The following is a 15886-nucleotide window of genomic DNA, read 5'->3' on the forward strand; positions in this document are numbered from 1 at the left end:
CCTTTTATTGTATTGTGTTCAATAAAGTTATAGCACAAGACATGTTCTACCAAAAATGTTTATAGTAGGTGGTGGATGTTTTCATCACATTTGGCTACACATAGTGGTCAAAATTAAATGTGTTTTAAAGATAACCTGAACAAACATTTTAAAGATCATTTGAAAGATCTTCTGCAAGTCCGTCCCCTCAAAGAATGTTTGAAATAAAATGTGACTAAGTAGTGTCATACTTGTAACATGTTAATCCAAGATTAGGTTCCTAATAACTAAATAAAATTACCATGCATTTTACATAGGTATTGAAATTCCATCACAAAAAAAATGGCGAAGATGGCAAAATGTTTATGCAAATTTGACAAAGCAAAGTTATGTTTTAAAGAGATGTTGGATTCACATGTCACCAAACAATTTCTAGTGGCACAGTGTGTATGCTCCAAGCCTTTTGTTCAAACACTATACTATTGCTTAACTAAACAGATCCAACTACCTAACTTTGAAATATTTTTGCATGATGCTTATGCCTGCTACTGTTATCCTTTCAACAAGATTTTACATATCCACAGAGTTAAAATTGTCTGCATGACAGAGACCAGTTACACTCCAGTTCTTACAGGAGTGGTGCTCTGAAATACTGCATCATGAGTTCATAACACAATTGCGCTGGTGGAAGTGCCTTCAGTCCTCCTTGTTGCAAGGGGACAGCCACTGTGAATAAAAACCAAAACAGCAAGATGCCACCAATTATCCCCAAAGTAATTGGAAATCCCCCTCGAAAATATTGAGTGTATGGCTGAATGTTTTATGCCAAATATAGAGGAGAAAGTGCTTACAAATCCAGAACCAACAGCCTTAAAGAAATGTATAATCCCTGTAGTACTGGACGTGTTAAAAATTCATCCCACGAGTTCACCAAAGTGTCTTGGAAAGTGTATATTTAGTAGAGGCTTTATCTCTGCAGATGACCTTGCCACTTGGAGAGTATGGGTCACGCGTGCAGATGTCAACGTCACATGTTTTCGAAACAATCAAGCTTTTAGTCTGGTTAACTTGTCAAAATTCAAATTTGAAGCAGCAATACGAGGGCAAATATATGCTACTTTTGTCTGTTGCGTGAGAGAAAAAGTATGCTACCGCAACAGGTGACAATTTGGGAGATTGAAACTCCTGGCTCACATTTTGCAACAACTCTAACTTTTAAGAAGCACATAGCTTTCATTAAAGACCACCTGGAATGCTGGTCTAATCAAGGGACTGGAACTCCCTTCAGATAGAAAGCTAAATTTGCTGCTGAAGTGTTGCACGTTCCGTGCGAAGACAGCTGCTTACATACCACTGGATGGCTCACTGTAGTCCTGCATTTGCTGCCACTAACATAGACCTATTTCAAGCCATTGATACATTTGTGTGAAAAGGGTAGCTCCCACCGCTCATGGATGTAACTATCTCTTAGTCTTTCAAATCTGCCCACTGGAATGTGTTTTAAGCAGGACGTGAATTGCAGTGTTGAAATAGGCCGGTTGATAACCCCATGTATTAACCATTCAGCAGACGGCATTTCAGCCACAGTAAAAGGTAACTTTTTTATCTTTAGCATAACATAAGTTGCTTCCTTTTGAGCCATTATTTGTTGCTGTCATGTCAAGGTAAGTGCTGAAAAGATGTCCCTTGCGCTAATGTGTTGCCAGGGAACGCAACCAGATTTTAAAGTTTGTAGGTCCATTCCAACTGCATAATGGACCTAAGCTGGGTCTGTCCATGTTGTAAAAAAGACATGTCACTCTGTACAAGGTATATTGGAAAAGAAACAATGTTGTTTACAGTGTGTATGCGGTCGGGCAAGGTGTTAATCCCATTATCTATAAAAGCTAATGTTTTCTGTAAGTTTTCCTGTTCTATTTGAGAAAGTTTCCAAATTTCATTATAAACTGCATATAAGAAGCCCTTTTTACGTTGCTGCGTATGACAACCATTTGTGTCCACTGGTCAGAATAACCACCTGCCAGGATGTGAAAGTGATTTGTTAAATGTTCCATTTTGGACCTACCCATCAAGCTGATCTTCAGTTGCATTAATGTTTTTTTGCCATTTGTAAAATTTAGCAAGAACAGGGATACTGGCCACATTCAATTCATTAATTTTTGCCAAGCCTAAACATCTTGTCTGTTGAACAGTTTAATTTAAAAATATCATTTGAACCCCTTATTTGCCCATTTTAATTTCCTCATATGCTCTTTTAGTCAATAGACTTCAGCCAATATTCACAGCCTTCTACAGCCAACTGGGAAGCAAAAGAATCAGAATAAATCAATCTTGTATAAATCAATAAAATACTGCGCATGTTCATTATAGGTAATTTAAAATAATATGGCTCAGCATTTTTAACATTGTGCCACGAAAAATATGCAAACTTTTCAGAGTATGTTTTAGAACACCCCACTGGCGGAGTTGGCAATGTTCCCATTGTGTGTAATTAAAGATAGTCTCTAGGGTACTTGCTCTATGAATGAAATGATGTCCATAATAATTGTAACAGAACATATCTCTGTAATTTTATTTTGATTGATAAACATCATCCCTTCCAAATACAGTAAAATACTCCAGTTCAGATAACATAGAATCAACAGTTTTTACATCCCAATCATCAGAAACAACTCCAGGTGTTAATGCATCATTCATTGAAAGTTTAAATATATATAGAACTTGAATAACCTCAGTGGGGCCATATTTATCAAAATATATTTTATCCCCAACAATCCCTTCAGGAATTGGTATAGCTGAAATGCTCACTCGGGACAAATCACGACGGACTTTATGGGAGGTAAAATGTGGTTTTAGGACCTCATCCACCAGTTCAAATGCAGAGCATTCAGGAAGGTAATGACCACTTATTAATAAGAAAAAGCAGATGACAAATACAATCCAAAGAAGGAAGGCAGGTATAGTTAATAAGAGTCACCGATAGTTCCATGGATGAATAAAATAGTTAATTTTGAGCCAATTTATCAGCTTACATGCTCTTAACAGTCTTGTTGCAGAAGAGGCAGATGAGTAGGAGAAAAAGCTGTTGAAGTTGGCAAAATATCCAGAAGGAGTTCCTGCAAAAACTGGAGCCATGTTTGGAATAGGAGAACTGGAAGAAGTTTCCCTTGGTGGTATATAGTAGACAATTCCATCTGCTTGAGTTGAATCTGAAAACAATTGGTCATTGTTGTGGATGCTACATGTTGCAGAAGAAGTTAGCCGTACTAATTAAAGATCATTTTCCACCCTCCCCAAGCTCCAAGAGGTGTCAGTGTTGCTGCTCAAAACCTGTAGAGGAACATCCTGGTCTGTAGTGAGAGGGAGTTGGGTACTACCCAGGATTCCTCTAGGTCTGCTGTGTAGGATCAGCCATATAGTGTAACTTGACTTTGTCGATTGAGAAAATGTATTTTTCTTCCGAACCAGGCAGCGGTGGTAGAATAACAGTTCTGGTACCGTGTATTTCCAGGACTGCAACGGGTGCACAATAAGAAGGACCAAACTCCTTTTTCCTAGATCCCTAACTTTTGGAATCCAGCCAGTTGGTGTTATTGGTGCATCCTTTATTCCTAAAGAGGCTGCACTAGCAGATGCGTTGCCATCACGGAACTGTTGTAAGTCCTGCAAGACAGTGACATGTTAATTTATGTCAAAAGGTGTATCTGCTGCCTCCACGCCAGGATCATCAAGATCTGGAACATACAGTTTGTTCCAAACAGGACTTCATATGGAGTACGTCCTCCCAGGGACCTTCTGGGCAGATTATTAAGTGCTCTCTTGACTCCATACAGGTGATTAAGCCAACTACTACCCGTGTCTAATACTCTTACTGTTAAGGATTGCTTTAAGTCCTGATTTCTTCACTCCACAACACTAAATCCCTCGGGATGATACAGAGACGAATAATACATTTGGAACCCTAATAAAGTCATGGTGTCCCTGAATGCTCTTGAGGCGACAGCAGGGCCCTGGTCCGAGTGAGAAGTCGACAACTGCATATGTGCAGATAAGGACTTGCAAACCTTTAATAACAGTTCAAGTGCCAGCTAGCATTGTGGCCATACCCATAGAAATCTGGAGCATGACTCCACAGCGACTAAGATGCATTTGCATGCACCATCAGGTGTCAAGGGACCACAAAGGTCCAGGTACTGTAGAGGTTTGTTGGAAATTAAGAGGGGTGTCTACGGTGGGCGTTTGATGGTGACACTTATTTTCTGACAGATGACTCGGCAAAGGACATATTGTTTGGTCTGTTTGTATAGGCCTGGCCACCAGTAACATGCCTGTAATAAAGAAATATTAGCCACCACATAAGCATGGGCCGAAGCAACTCCTCATTTGCTGCTTTATTCAACTCAGGTCTGGGATCACACAATCACCCACCCCTGGTATTGTTACTAGGGCAGTATTTAGGCTAGATATGCGGTAGGAATACTTGACGGGATATGCCTTTGGTTTGGGCTTGCCTTCAGCCAAAGCTTTTGCAGCAGCCAATGTTTCACTATCCAACCTCGTCTGTGAACGTGTTATTGAAGCAACGAAAGCCATAGCTACTGCTGACTCGGCTGCTTCATCAGCCAAGGTATTGCCTGTAACGTCTATTCTAACACGTTGATGTCCCAATGTATGAACTACTTGGACATTGGGTAGCATGTCTTTCAGATCTGCTACTTTCCCACACAGTAATCTGTGTTTGACGGTGTTACCTTTTGAATCTCTGAACCCTTTCTGGCGCCAGTAATGCAGATATTCAATGAAGGACTGGACACAGTAGTACGAATCACATACAACTAGTGTTAACTGTTCTAAATCCGTGTGTTCCAGTGCCATCAACAGAGCCTTGAGCTCTGCTAATTGTTCAGTGCAGTCCCCCAAGGTCTGCGTGTAAGTATGTTGTGGATGGAATTCACTATCCTTCATGTAGCCACTCACAACCATACAGGCGGCGGAGTATTGATGTTTAGTGCCTATTGCTGGTTGGGCTAAACTATCAGTGTAAATTATTGTATGATATTGTTCAATAGGCAAATTGTTTGCTGGAACTAGGTATTCTAGTTCATATTGGAGAGATTCTTGAGTTTGTAATTTAGGGTAAAAAAAATATAATCAACATCAGTGGCTGTCAGAGACGTTGCCCATTAAATCCAACGTGGATGTCGTGCCTTGGAAATAGGAAAGCTGGCTTTTGTAACAGCTTCACGGGCTAGGATCAGAGATACAACAATAATATGTTTCCCCTGGGCCAGAGGTCTCTCTTTAATGACAGCCATCTGAACAGCAGTCCTAATTTTTACTGTGGGAGCAAAGCGTTGTTCAGCTGTGGAATACAGATGTGATTTGTATACAATAGGGACGGTATCACTCTCATTGAACGTTAAATATGTGAAGCCAATGGCACCAGCAACTACTTTGATGACCAGATGTGTTTTGTTGTCTCTTGTTTGTAAATGTTTGGCTGCAAGCATATCTTGTTGCAATGCTCTGAGAACGCATGTGTGTTCGACTGTCCAATGTTTACTTGAAAAGTCTGGACATATTAGATCATATAATGGTTTGATGCACTGTGCATAATCTGGAATGTAAGTTCTGACAAAGTTTAAAAAGCCAAACAATGACTGGGGCTTTTTGATGGTGTCTGGTGGTTGCAATGTGCAAGTTTTTCTAGCAATCGGGGTGCTAGGCTCTTTCCTTCATCTGATAATTCTTGTCCCAAAAATAGGACACTAATGAAGGCTATTTTTTAAAAAATTACATTTGTAGCCTACTTTGGCAAATCCCACAACAATGCAGCTCAACCGTCTTATATGCTGAGCGAGATCTTCATCCACAAGGTAGATATCATTTAGGTAGGACAATGTCTCAGGGTCAATGTTGTGTAAAATGTAAGTAACATGAGCTGAAGGCAATCCTGGACTGTTTTTATATCCCTAAGGGAGGCTGCAAAACTTTTTTGTGAGCCTAAACCACTAAAACATGTTAAATCCCTACTTTCAGGAGCTATATCTTGGCAGAAGAAACCATTGGAAATATCCAAGGTTGTTTTGTATTTTTTTGCGCACTACATTGTTAATAAGTGCCATGCTGTGTGCATTTTGATTGGCAAATGTGTGTGTAAGACTATTTAAATGTCTATAGTCTAAGACTATTCCATATGAATGGTCTAGTTTAGCTACACCTTTTAAGTGTTTGTTTTTGTTTATCTCAGCATTTTTTAGGACCCTCAGGTGCTTGCTTGGTGGAATCCTCATTGGATGTACCTTTTAATTGAGGTTTACAAGGTCTGACTCCCAGACTATCCTGACCAATACAAGAGTAGGTCTCGACGATAATTTCTGGCAGCTCGCATTCTTGATGCTGTACAGGAACGTACCGTAGCCGTATGAGCACTGCTAGTGCTACTGCTTCCTCTTTAAGATTACTCAAAATGATTGAAGATACAGTGGCCAAATTGCCTATTAATTGCGTCCCCAAATCTAGGGTGGGGGCAACCCCGTATTCATCTTGAATTTGTTTCAACACTTCTGGAAGATTGTCAAGTGTTGGTGTGCCGTGTGCGGTAGAATAGAGCATGGCAAATACCGTGCCCCAAGTAGTGTAATTATCTACTGCAGGAAAAATCCTAAATGGCAAGCACATAATAAGAATTCTATTTTTATCTTGAAGTCCCATATGGAGAAATACTGCCTCCAACGTGTTTATTTTTTTAACTAACCGAAACAGAATTTTTTCCCGTTTAATGAGTTTGTTTTACCCATAATTGAATGTACAGTTGCAGGGTTAATGCCTGGTGTGTCTGCGTGCAGTAGCACAGGAGCAGCACGTACTGGGATAGTATTTAATATTTGCACTACAAACTGTACTAAGAGTCTATACATTCCTGTAAGCTCAATGTATAAGCGGCGAACTTCAGCTACTGCCAAGGTGCCTGCATCAGGATGTGGCATGTATGTGGCCAATAAGGGCCAGGTATGACCATCATTACTCAAAGGAACTAAACTAATATGTAGTTTTGTGTGGGGTAGGGCGCCATCAAGCCAGTTATGGTGGTCTTGAAAGGATAGAGGTATCTCTAAGTATGCGTATGCTCTGTATTGTGCAGGTATATTAGCATGTGTCTAATGATGAAATGTATTAGTGTTCTCATCAACTACTGGAAAGTTGACTCAAGAATAAAATGTTTCTGATCTATAGGCTGGATGAGCCTCAACTACAAATGTAACAGGACCACCCTGGGCCTTGAGGCCATTAGCTAACAAATGAGCAGTAAGGGGAGGTCGCATGTTTACTGCAATTACCACCCGTTGCTGGTCCACCATGGTAAATGTACCTGTTCAGAGATAAGGATGCCTAATTGGGATTGATCCTTTTAAGGTGCAATCCTGAGCAACCTACAGCATTGAATAGGTACTACAAATCTAGCTGAGGAGTAAATGCCTCAATACCATGGACGTCTCCATTTATAGTAGTGAGCTGCTTTTAGCATGTAGTGAGACAGAGATACTCAGGAGGATTCGGAAATCAGTGCCTGGCCAAACGTTGGTGGCACCACATTGCATTGGCTCTCATTGTACCAATGAGGCTGCTAGATTTGGGCAGCAGCATCACCTGAATTGTGGAGAACTGAGTCCAGTTCTACACCATGTGACAACTGTAAGCCTAATCTATTTCTGGTCTGTCAGCACCGCCTCACCTCTGCCCAAAAGCAGGGTGATCTGTGGCAACTGGCGCATGACATTGTGACTTCTCAGGGAAACCGTGGTGGATCAGATCTCATCCTTTTCTGTCAGTTACATTCATCTCACACATACAAAGACAAACAGAAGCATACATGGTTTAAAATGACAAAGTGAAATCTCATATTGCAAATGCAGCATATGGAAGAAAGTGCATGTGTTAGAGACAAAAGGCCACAGATGGAGCCGTCAGGCCTCTTTTGTGAACTTGCACTTTCTAATTGTTCATGCCCAGATTAAAAACCTGGAGGTAGCAAAGACTATTTGCTCCTTTGTATCACATCTAAGGAGTCTGTGGGCTTCCCAGTAATGTGTTATGCCTATTAGTTTACAAAGTGGAAAAATCCACCTTGTTCGAGGAAGAACACAACCTAGACAAAAAGCTAAAAGGTGTTCTTCTGTCTCTGGGGAAGTCAGGCAAAAAGGACAGTTAATGTATGGCATAGTGCTCATAACCCATTTGCCTGTAAAAATCTAAGAGGTAGATTACCAGTTCTAAATTTAATATACAGGCTTTTAGCTGGCATGGCCCTAGCTTGCACAGCCTTGATTCTGTCCAGATAGGACTCAAAACTGGAAATGCATTTATGCTCAAAGAACTTTCCGGTGAGGCTTCCCTCTTTTTAGTTGTTCCGTGTTCTAACTAATGTAAATTCCCAAAAAGCTTTCTTCAACTTGATAGCTATATCTCTACCCATTAAATCTGGGGATTGCCATACTGCCTCTATTTTAATGACTACAAAAAGTTATTTGATCTTCTTGAGCGATGGTGTACATACACTTTTGTCCATGCTAACAAGTGTGACAAGGGCGTCCTGATAAGGGGCCAGTGCCAATGTTGACCAAATCGGTATCAAATACATTAATGTTTCCAAAAGGAACGCAGAGTACCTTACTTAATGCTAAGTTGAACAAGTGGGTGTCAAAGGGGTACTCAAAGGCAAAGTAAACAGTGACCTGATGAATCTGTTTTCAGCTAATACAAGAGAGGACACATCAGCACAACTCCAAACTTGTGCTCCATAGGTAGCCCCAGTCAAAGCGTCTGTAGAGTTCGAGAGTTGTGGAAACTGTTCCACTAGAAGTGGACTTGTATTTCCTGACTGAGACCGCTGCTCTGATGTAATGTGGCTCTGCTTTTTTGTATCTGGGGAACCCAAGACATATTGTCAGCTAACTGACAACCAAGTAATCAAACGTTTTACCATTTCCAAGGGAACGCCCTACCCCATCACCCTCCCTCTAAAGGAACAATGAGGATTCAGTTTCATAAGTTTTTATTTTGCAGGGTTAAATCTCAAGGCCCCTAGATGTACAAAAAAATTGGAAAAAGATCCTGGAGAGACCAGAGACCTAATGGGGTCCTGGAGCGCTGCAACATGACATCTGCAAACATGAAAACAGGAATACTAAAACTGCAGATTTGGCACATCATGATTGCAATTTTCCAGCCAGTCAACTATTGATGTCTAGACTAAACAGCATGGGGGCAAGCATACATCCCTGTCTTATGCCACAATTTATTTGCATTTGGTGCGTAAGATCCCAACCCATATTCCACCTGACCTAAAGCAAAGTTCTCAAAGTGCAGGACTTTCAAGATTCTTGTTTGTTTAATTTCCCTATAGTTTAAAGTATGCCATAATCAGCAGCTGTCTTCTGCTATTACCGCACAACTCTGTGGTCCCAAGTGCCTTTTTATTCTTTTCACATTAGTCCTTTAAATTAAAGTTTCCTTTTAGGATTTTTCCATTCAGCATATCAATAAGGTATTAGCTGTTTTAACATACTTTATGTTTTACAGGGATTACTACTTACCCACCAATAGAAAATGATCAGTTTCCTCCTAGAACATGCACATACACTAATGGAGTAAGAAGTGCATGGAACACAGTGCAGCCTTTAATGATTATGTAGTGTGACCTCTAGTACTATTTTCAAATCTTATTCTACTTCCCCCACACCAAAGCCCTGCCATTCACCCCTGGCGCAAGAGTTTATTTTTCAAGGAAACTGGAAGAAAGGGTTATAATTGAAGGACACAAATATGCATGCTGTTTAACAACGCAATAACGACTGCTGCTGTATGAAAATAGGATAGTTTCAGACATTAGCCTTGTTCATGCTTTTAGGGTACACCAGCACCAGCAAAAACCGTGAGATTTTTTAGGGAAGAAGCAAACTATTAAACATTTGTAAAGCAATATCACATAACAAAGTACCACAAATACAGGTACAAGTAAGGTAATTTATTTGAAAAAGACTTTGAAATACTTGAACACTAATTTATGTGAAAAATTACCTGTGTATTGGATGAACCAGCATCTTCAATGGACAAAGCAAGTGGAACAGTGTCACCATTAACCAGAGCAAATAAAACACCAGTGTCCGTCGAAGAGCGAATATTCAGAGTTACATTTACCAGCCATTCGGCACTGTTGGCAGAATTATCTGTTAAAAATAGAATTTCTATCACAAATGGAATATTCAAAGAAGTCTATTAAAATGAGCTTTTGCAACAATTGATAATTTACCTCAAAGGAGATTTTCTTTATTCACAGGATTTCATTTCAAAGGGATATACCTAAAACATTGAATAGCTCAATGAAGCTAAAAATATAGGCCTTAAACGATCAAACCAAGAGTTCAATTCAAACAGTCATGAGTAAAAAAGGCTGATTTTAGCAGTACCAACTGCACACAGGATAAGAGATTAAATTCATGCAGTCACAGTAGAAAAACAGCAGTTTTAAACATTAAAAACACACAGCACAAGTCTGTCCTTACAACCTTCTCTGTCATTTGTTCACTGGTCTCTGTAGGGCACAGAGAGGCTGGGGCTACAAGATGGAGGTAACTGTAAGGGGTAAGCTCTTCATAGGCTATTATGGGATCTTAATCTAAAGCCTTTGCCAGGAGTTAAGCAATGCAAGCTTGGTTGTGGCAGTATACGATGTAGTAATCAGTGAACAGGCTTTTTTTTACCTGTGTCACAGCCGGCTTATAGGCTCACTCATTTAAAGTTTCACTACTGTGTGTTTAACTCACCCTTGGCCTAATTCAGAGGGGTGTGTAGTGCTGCATAGTGCATGTGTGTTATATACATATGCTGCGTGTATTTGTACCAGTGAATGGTACAATAGAGGGATGATGCAGTGCTGGGCATTGCAGGTGTGTCAAGTAAAGGTGCTAGATGTATGTGTGCTGGTGAATAGTATAATAATACATCGAAGATATAGTGCTGGGAAGTGCATGTATGTCATATGCATGTGCTGGGTTTATACATGCCTGTGAATGGTACAATACATGGATGATTCTGGGTTCAATGTTAGGAAAACCAGGGCTACCGGGAGGAGCATGAGGAGGTAGAGGTATTTCTCCAGATTTGTGGATTTCTGCATTCCTGTGTGTTGGGTGGGACATACTGGAGGAAGGGAGAGGAAGATCCAAGCCCTTTATTATACTTAAAAGGATGCTCTTCGGTCATTGGGTGGGGCCTGGGCACATCTCAGGAAAGAGATGGGGCTGGCAATGAAATCAAAGAGCAGGTCAGAGGTCTTGGGGTAACCTTTTGATATACATATCACTTTGGCTGACATTCAGATGTGAACCTCTAGTCACTCTCATGGCCCCTGTTGTGGGGCTATCAGATATGGAGTCACTCCTGCTGTGACACAGTGCTTTCTGGGGGAAGGGCAAGGCAGAGAAAAGTGCACCTCAAAGGGGAGCAGACACCCCGTCATAAGACTCAGACTCTAAATCACATTTGGTGCTTGGAAATGGACCATAAGACACAGAGCTTAACTGTCCCCAAAAATTGTCAGCTGTCAAGCAACCAGTGTGGCTGTGCACAGAGGAGAAGCTCTGCAAGACTTCTGCCTTTGACCAGGACTGTGGGCCAAAGTCTGCGAGTCTGCCAGTCTCCCAGCTAAATGAGGGGACATCACCCAGGGAATCCAAGAACTTCGTGTCCCTGGAGCCTAGAACACTGGTGCATATCTGCTTGCCAGGACCAGTGTGCCCTGAAGAAGAGGAGAGTGTTCGAGGGAGTGAGGACCAGTGTGGCATCCTGGTGCTTGAATTTCTGTAGCGAGGTGCAAGGAGACCAATGCTGCACATGTACAGGTTAAAGTCGGGGACCTTCGTATGCCAGGTAGGGGTTGTCGTAAAGAGAGCCATGAGTGCTGCTGCAACAATCGGGTCGTTGCCCGTGTGCAGATTTAAAGTCTGTTTGCCAGTGACATTGTAGTTAAGATTACTGCCATGCCTATTGGGCCATAGCGCATGTGTGGAGTAAAGTCAGTTACTTGGTATGCCAGGTGGAGCTGCCTTTTGGAAGGATCCCAGGAAACATACCGGCATCTGAGGAGCACAGAGGGCTCTCCAGCTACTTCCTCCACAGGATTGCGTGTGAGGAACTCAAGGGCACCCGACTGCTGCACCTCTAGGGCTGCGTGCAAGGAACTCACCGGAGACAACTGCTGCAGCTTTAGCACCTGTGAACGGGGCACGTTCAGAGACTGATCAAACAGATCCTGCTGGTGCAAATAAGATTAAATCACGGGACAGATGGCCCCATGGGAACTTGTCTGTCATACAGAGCTTCAGCACTGAAACATGTTTAACTTTAGTAAGAGTCGGACTAAGATTCCAGAGTCTGAAGACAAATGCTGGGGTTTAACCATAATGTCAACTGCAATAAATGGGCAATAACCACTACCACTAGAGAGGATTGGGACTCTGGAACCTCTCTGTTAAAACACTAGAGCCCTGAGCTAGGGGTACTGTGTGTTTTGTTTGTGAATGTCATATTTTGTTTTGTCTTGATATATAAATACTTTTTTTTTCTTCATAAAAAGAAAGTATATGATTGGACAATCATTTATTGCTGCTTCTGAAAGTATTTTGCATTGTAAATCTGTGTTCACCCCATAGTGTCTACATACCCTCCTAAGCCTTGGTTTGCTCAGCTCGAGCTACCACTGAACGTCAAGTGCTGAAGGGGTACTTGGCCCAGTTGCTCAGGACCTCTGGTATGTCGGGCCCGGGAAATAAGGAGTAAAAAGCTTCAAACCTAGTAGCTCCTACTTGTCACATGACCCTCTGAATGAGGTTCCGAAAATAAGTCTGTGAGTCTGGGGGGCAGAGAAGATGTCTGTAAAAATAGAGGGTCAAATCATAGGGGGCTAGTGTATTTCCTAGAAACAAATTCCAGAACCTGCTACATTGAGTCCAATATAATGTAAGATGACCACTGAATCTTACTCTGAAGCAGCACTGTAGCAGAATGCATTGCAGAGCTTGCAGTGCGGCCCAGATAGCAAAATTATGTAAGTAACAGTAAATAATGTTAGTGGTACTCTAATGGCCAGGCTCTTCAAGTCCAGTATGTTACTGCCTGTCAGCTTTGAAGAAGAAGCCTTGGTTTCATCTGAATCTAGCTGTCAGCTCCAGGGGAGGGAAGGAAATAGAATGAGGAAACCTGAGGGCCCACTTCTAAGAAAGCCCAAGAAAATCTAGTGGAGAAGGGAAAAGCTGTACATTTATATTCCACCACCTCAAGTGTACAAAAAGGACCAAGATGTGGGAGCAAGCAGACACAAAAAAAGGTCTGACATCCTCAGTGCACATTATTTGTGTAAGTATGTAACACCATTTCATGTTGGACATGTAATTGTATTGCCTTGCGCCGGCTGCAATGTAGAATCTGTAGTGACCCCTTCTAGGACAACTTCCTGTGTGCCTATGACATTTTGATGTGTCTCCAAATAAGAACAATATAACTGTTTGATTCACTATAGCATATCTTGTTGCTTGTGGGATAGAGACATGAACACACTTTATACTTGTTAAGATGAAGGAAGAAAATGTAACTTTTTCCTTTAAGTCTAAGTTGAGTGAATAGATGTGTAACAGAGGGGGGCCCTAAAGGAAGTAACTTTTTTTGTAGTCAATATAGATCAACTTCATACACTTCAAGGCAAAAAAAAGGCATACAAAAGATTTACCCAAAGAGTATTTTTTCGCAATAATTTTGGTCCATGCTAAAAGGCAGGAGCTGTCTCAAACATGGATGAGTTTTAGGATTGGATGTCTAATGGTACATATATAGAAAATGTCACTTACCCAGTGTACATCTGTTCGTGGCATTAGTCGCTGCAGATTCACATGCTGTGCACATCCCGCCATCTGGTGTTGGGCTCGGAGTGTTACAAGTTGTTTTTCTTCGAAGAAGTCTTTTCGAGTCACGAGATCGAGGGACTCCTCCCATTTCGGCTCCATTGCGCATGGGCGTCGACTCCATCTTAGATTGTTTTCCCCGCAGAGGGTGAGGTAGGAGTTGTGCATGCTAGTAATAGTGTCCATGCAATGGAGTGAATACGTATGTACATAATGTAGTTTAAAGTAATATATTTACAAATTTACAAATGTTCAAGATCAACTTCTAAACGGCTACAGGCTCCCGGGGAGGCGGGTGGGCGCATGTGAATCTGCAGCGACTAATGCCACGAACAGATGTACACTGGGTAAGTGACATTTTCCGTTCAATGGCATGTATAGCTGCAGATACACATGCTGTGCATAGACTAGTAAGCAGTTATCTCCCCAAAAGTGGTGGTTCAGCCTGTAGGAGTTGAAGTTGTTTGAAACAATGTTCGTAGTACTGCTTGACCTACTGTGGCTTGTTGTGCCGTTAACACATCTACACAGTAGTGTTTGGTAAATGTATGAGGCGTAGACCATGTTGCTGCCTTACATATTTCAGTCATTGGAATATTTCCTAGAAAGGCCACGGTAGCACCTTTCTTTCTAGTTGAGTGTGCCTTTGGTGTAATAGGCAGTTCTCTTTTTGCTTTAAGATAACAGGTTTGAATGCACTTAACTATCCATCTAGCAATGCCTTGTTTATAAATTGGATTTCCTGTATGAGGTTTTTGGAAAGCAATAAATAATTGTTTTTGTTTTTCGAATTAGTTTTGTTCTGTCAATGTAGTACATTAACGCTCTTTTGATGTCTAATGTATGTAGTGCTCTTTCAGCTACAGAATCTTGCTGTGGGAAGACCACTGGTAATTCTACTGTTTGATTCAAGTGGAACGGTGATATGACTTTTGGTAAAAATTTAGGATTTGTCCGTAGAACTACTTTATGCTTGTGTATTTGAATAAATGGTTCTTGTATGGTAAATGCTTGAATCTCACTTACTCTTCTTAAAGATGTGATGGCAATTAAAAATGCAACTTTCCATGTTAAGTATTGCATTTCACGAGAGTGCATGGGCTCAAAAGGTGGACCCATGAGTCGTGTTAAGACAATGTTGAGGTTCCATGAAGGAACTGGTGGTGTTCTTGGTGGTATAATTCTCTTTAGGCCTTCCATAAACGCTTTTATGACTGGTATCCTAAATAGTGAAGTTGAGTATGTAATTTGCAGGTAAGCTGAAATTGCGGTAAGATGTATCTTAATGGAAGAAAAAGCTAGCTTTGACTTTTGCAAATGTAGTAAGCATCTTACGATGTCTTTGGCAGATGCGTGTAAGGGTTGAATTTGATTATTATGGCAGTCATAAACAAATCTTTTCCACTTATTTGCATAGCAATGTCTAGTGGTTGGTTTCCTAGCTTGTTTTATGACCTCCATACATTCCTGTGTAAGGTCTAAGTGTCCGAACTCTAGGACTTCAGGAGCCAAATTGCTAGATTCAGCGATGCTGGATTTGGGTGTCTGATCTGTTGTTTGTGTTGCGTTAACAGATCTGGTCTGTTTGGTAGTTTGACATGAGGCACTACTGAGAGGTCTAGTAGTGTTGTGTACCAAGGTTTTCTTGCCCATGTTGGCACTATCAGTATGAATCTGATTTTGTTTTGACTCAACTTGTTTACCAGATATGGAAGGAGTGGGAGAGGGGGAAAAGCGTAAGCAAATATCCCTGACCAACTCATCCATAACGCATTGCCCTGAGACTGATCTTGTGGGTACCTGGATGCGAAGTTTCGGCATTTTGCGTTTTCCTTTGTTGCAAATAGATCTATTTGTGGTGTTCCCCAACTCTGGAAGTAAGTGTTCAGTATTTGGTGGTGAATCTCCCATTCGTGGATTTGTTGGTGATCCCGAGAGAGATTGTCTGC

General features: G+C 41.2%; 1 protein-coding gene across 1 annotated transcript in view; it reads right to left on the minus strand.

Annotated features, from left to right (window-relative positions):
- PROS1 (protein S) overlaps nucleotides 1–15886 on the minus strand; it is a 377349-nt gene that overhangs the window by 61372 nt on the left and 300091 nt on the right. The window contains exon 13 of the mRNA XM_069204917.1: nucleotides 10060–10208. Within this exon, the coding sequence (XP_069061018.1) occupies nucleotides 10060–10208 (149 nt within the window). The remainder of the gene's footprint in view (nucleotides 1–10059; nucleotides 10209–15886) is intronic.

This window comes from Pleurodeles waltl, chromosome 8 (genome assembly GCF_031143425.1).
Source record: "Pleurodeles waltl isolate 20211129_DDA chromosome 8, aPleWal1.hap1.20221129, whole genome shotgun sequence".
Classification (NCBI taxonomy): domain Eukaryota; kingdom Metazoa; phylum Chordata; class Amphibia; order Caudata; family Salamandridae; genus Pleurodeles; species Pleurodeles waltl.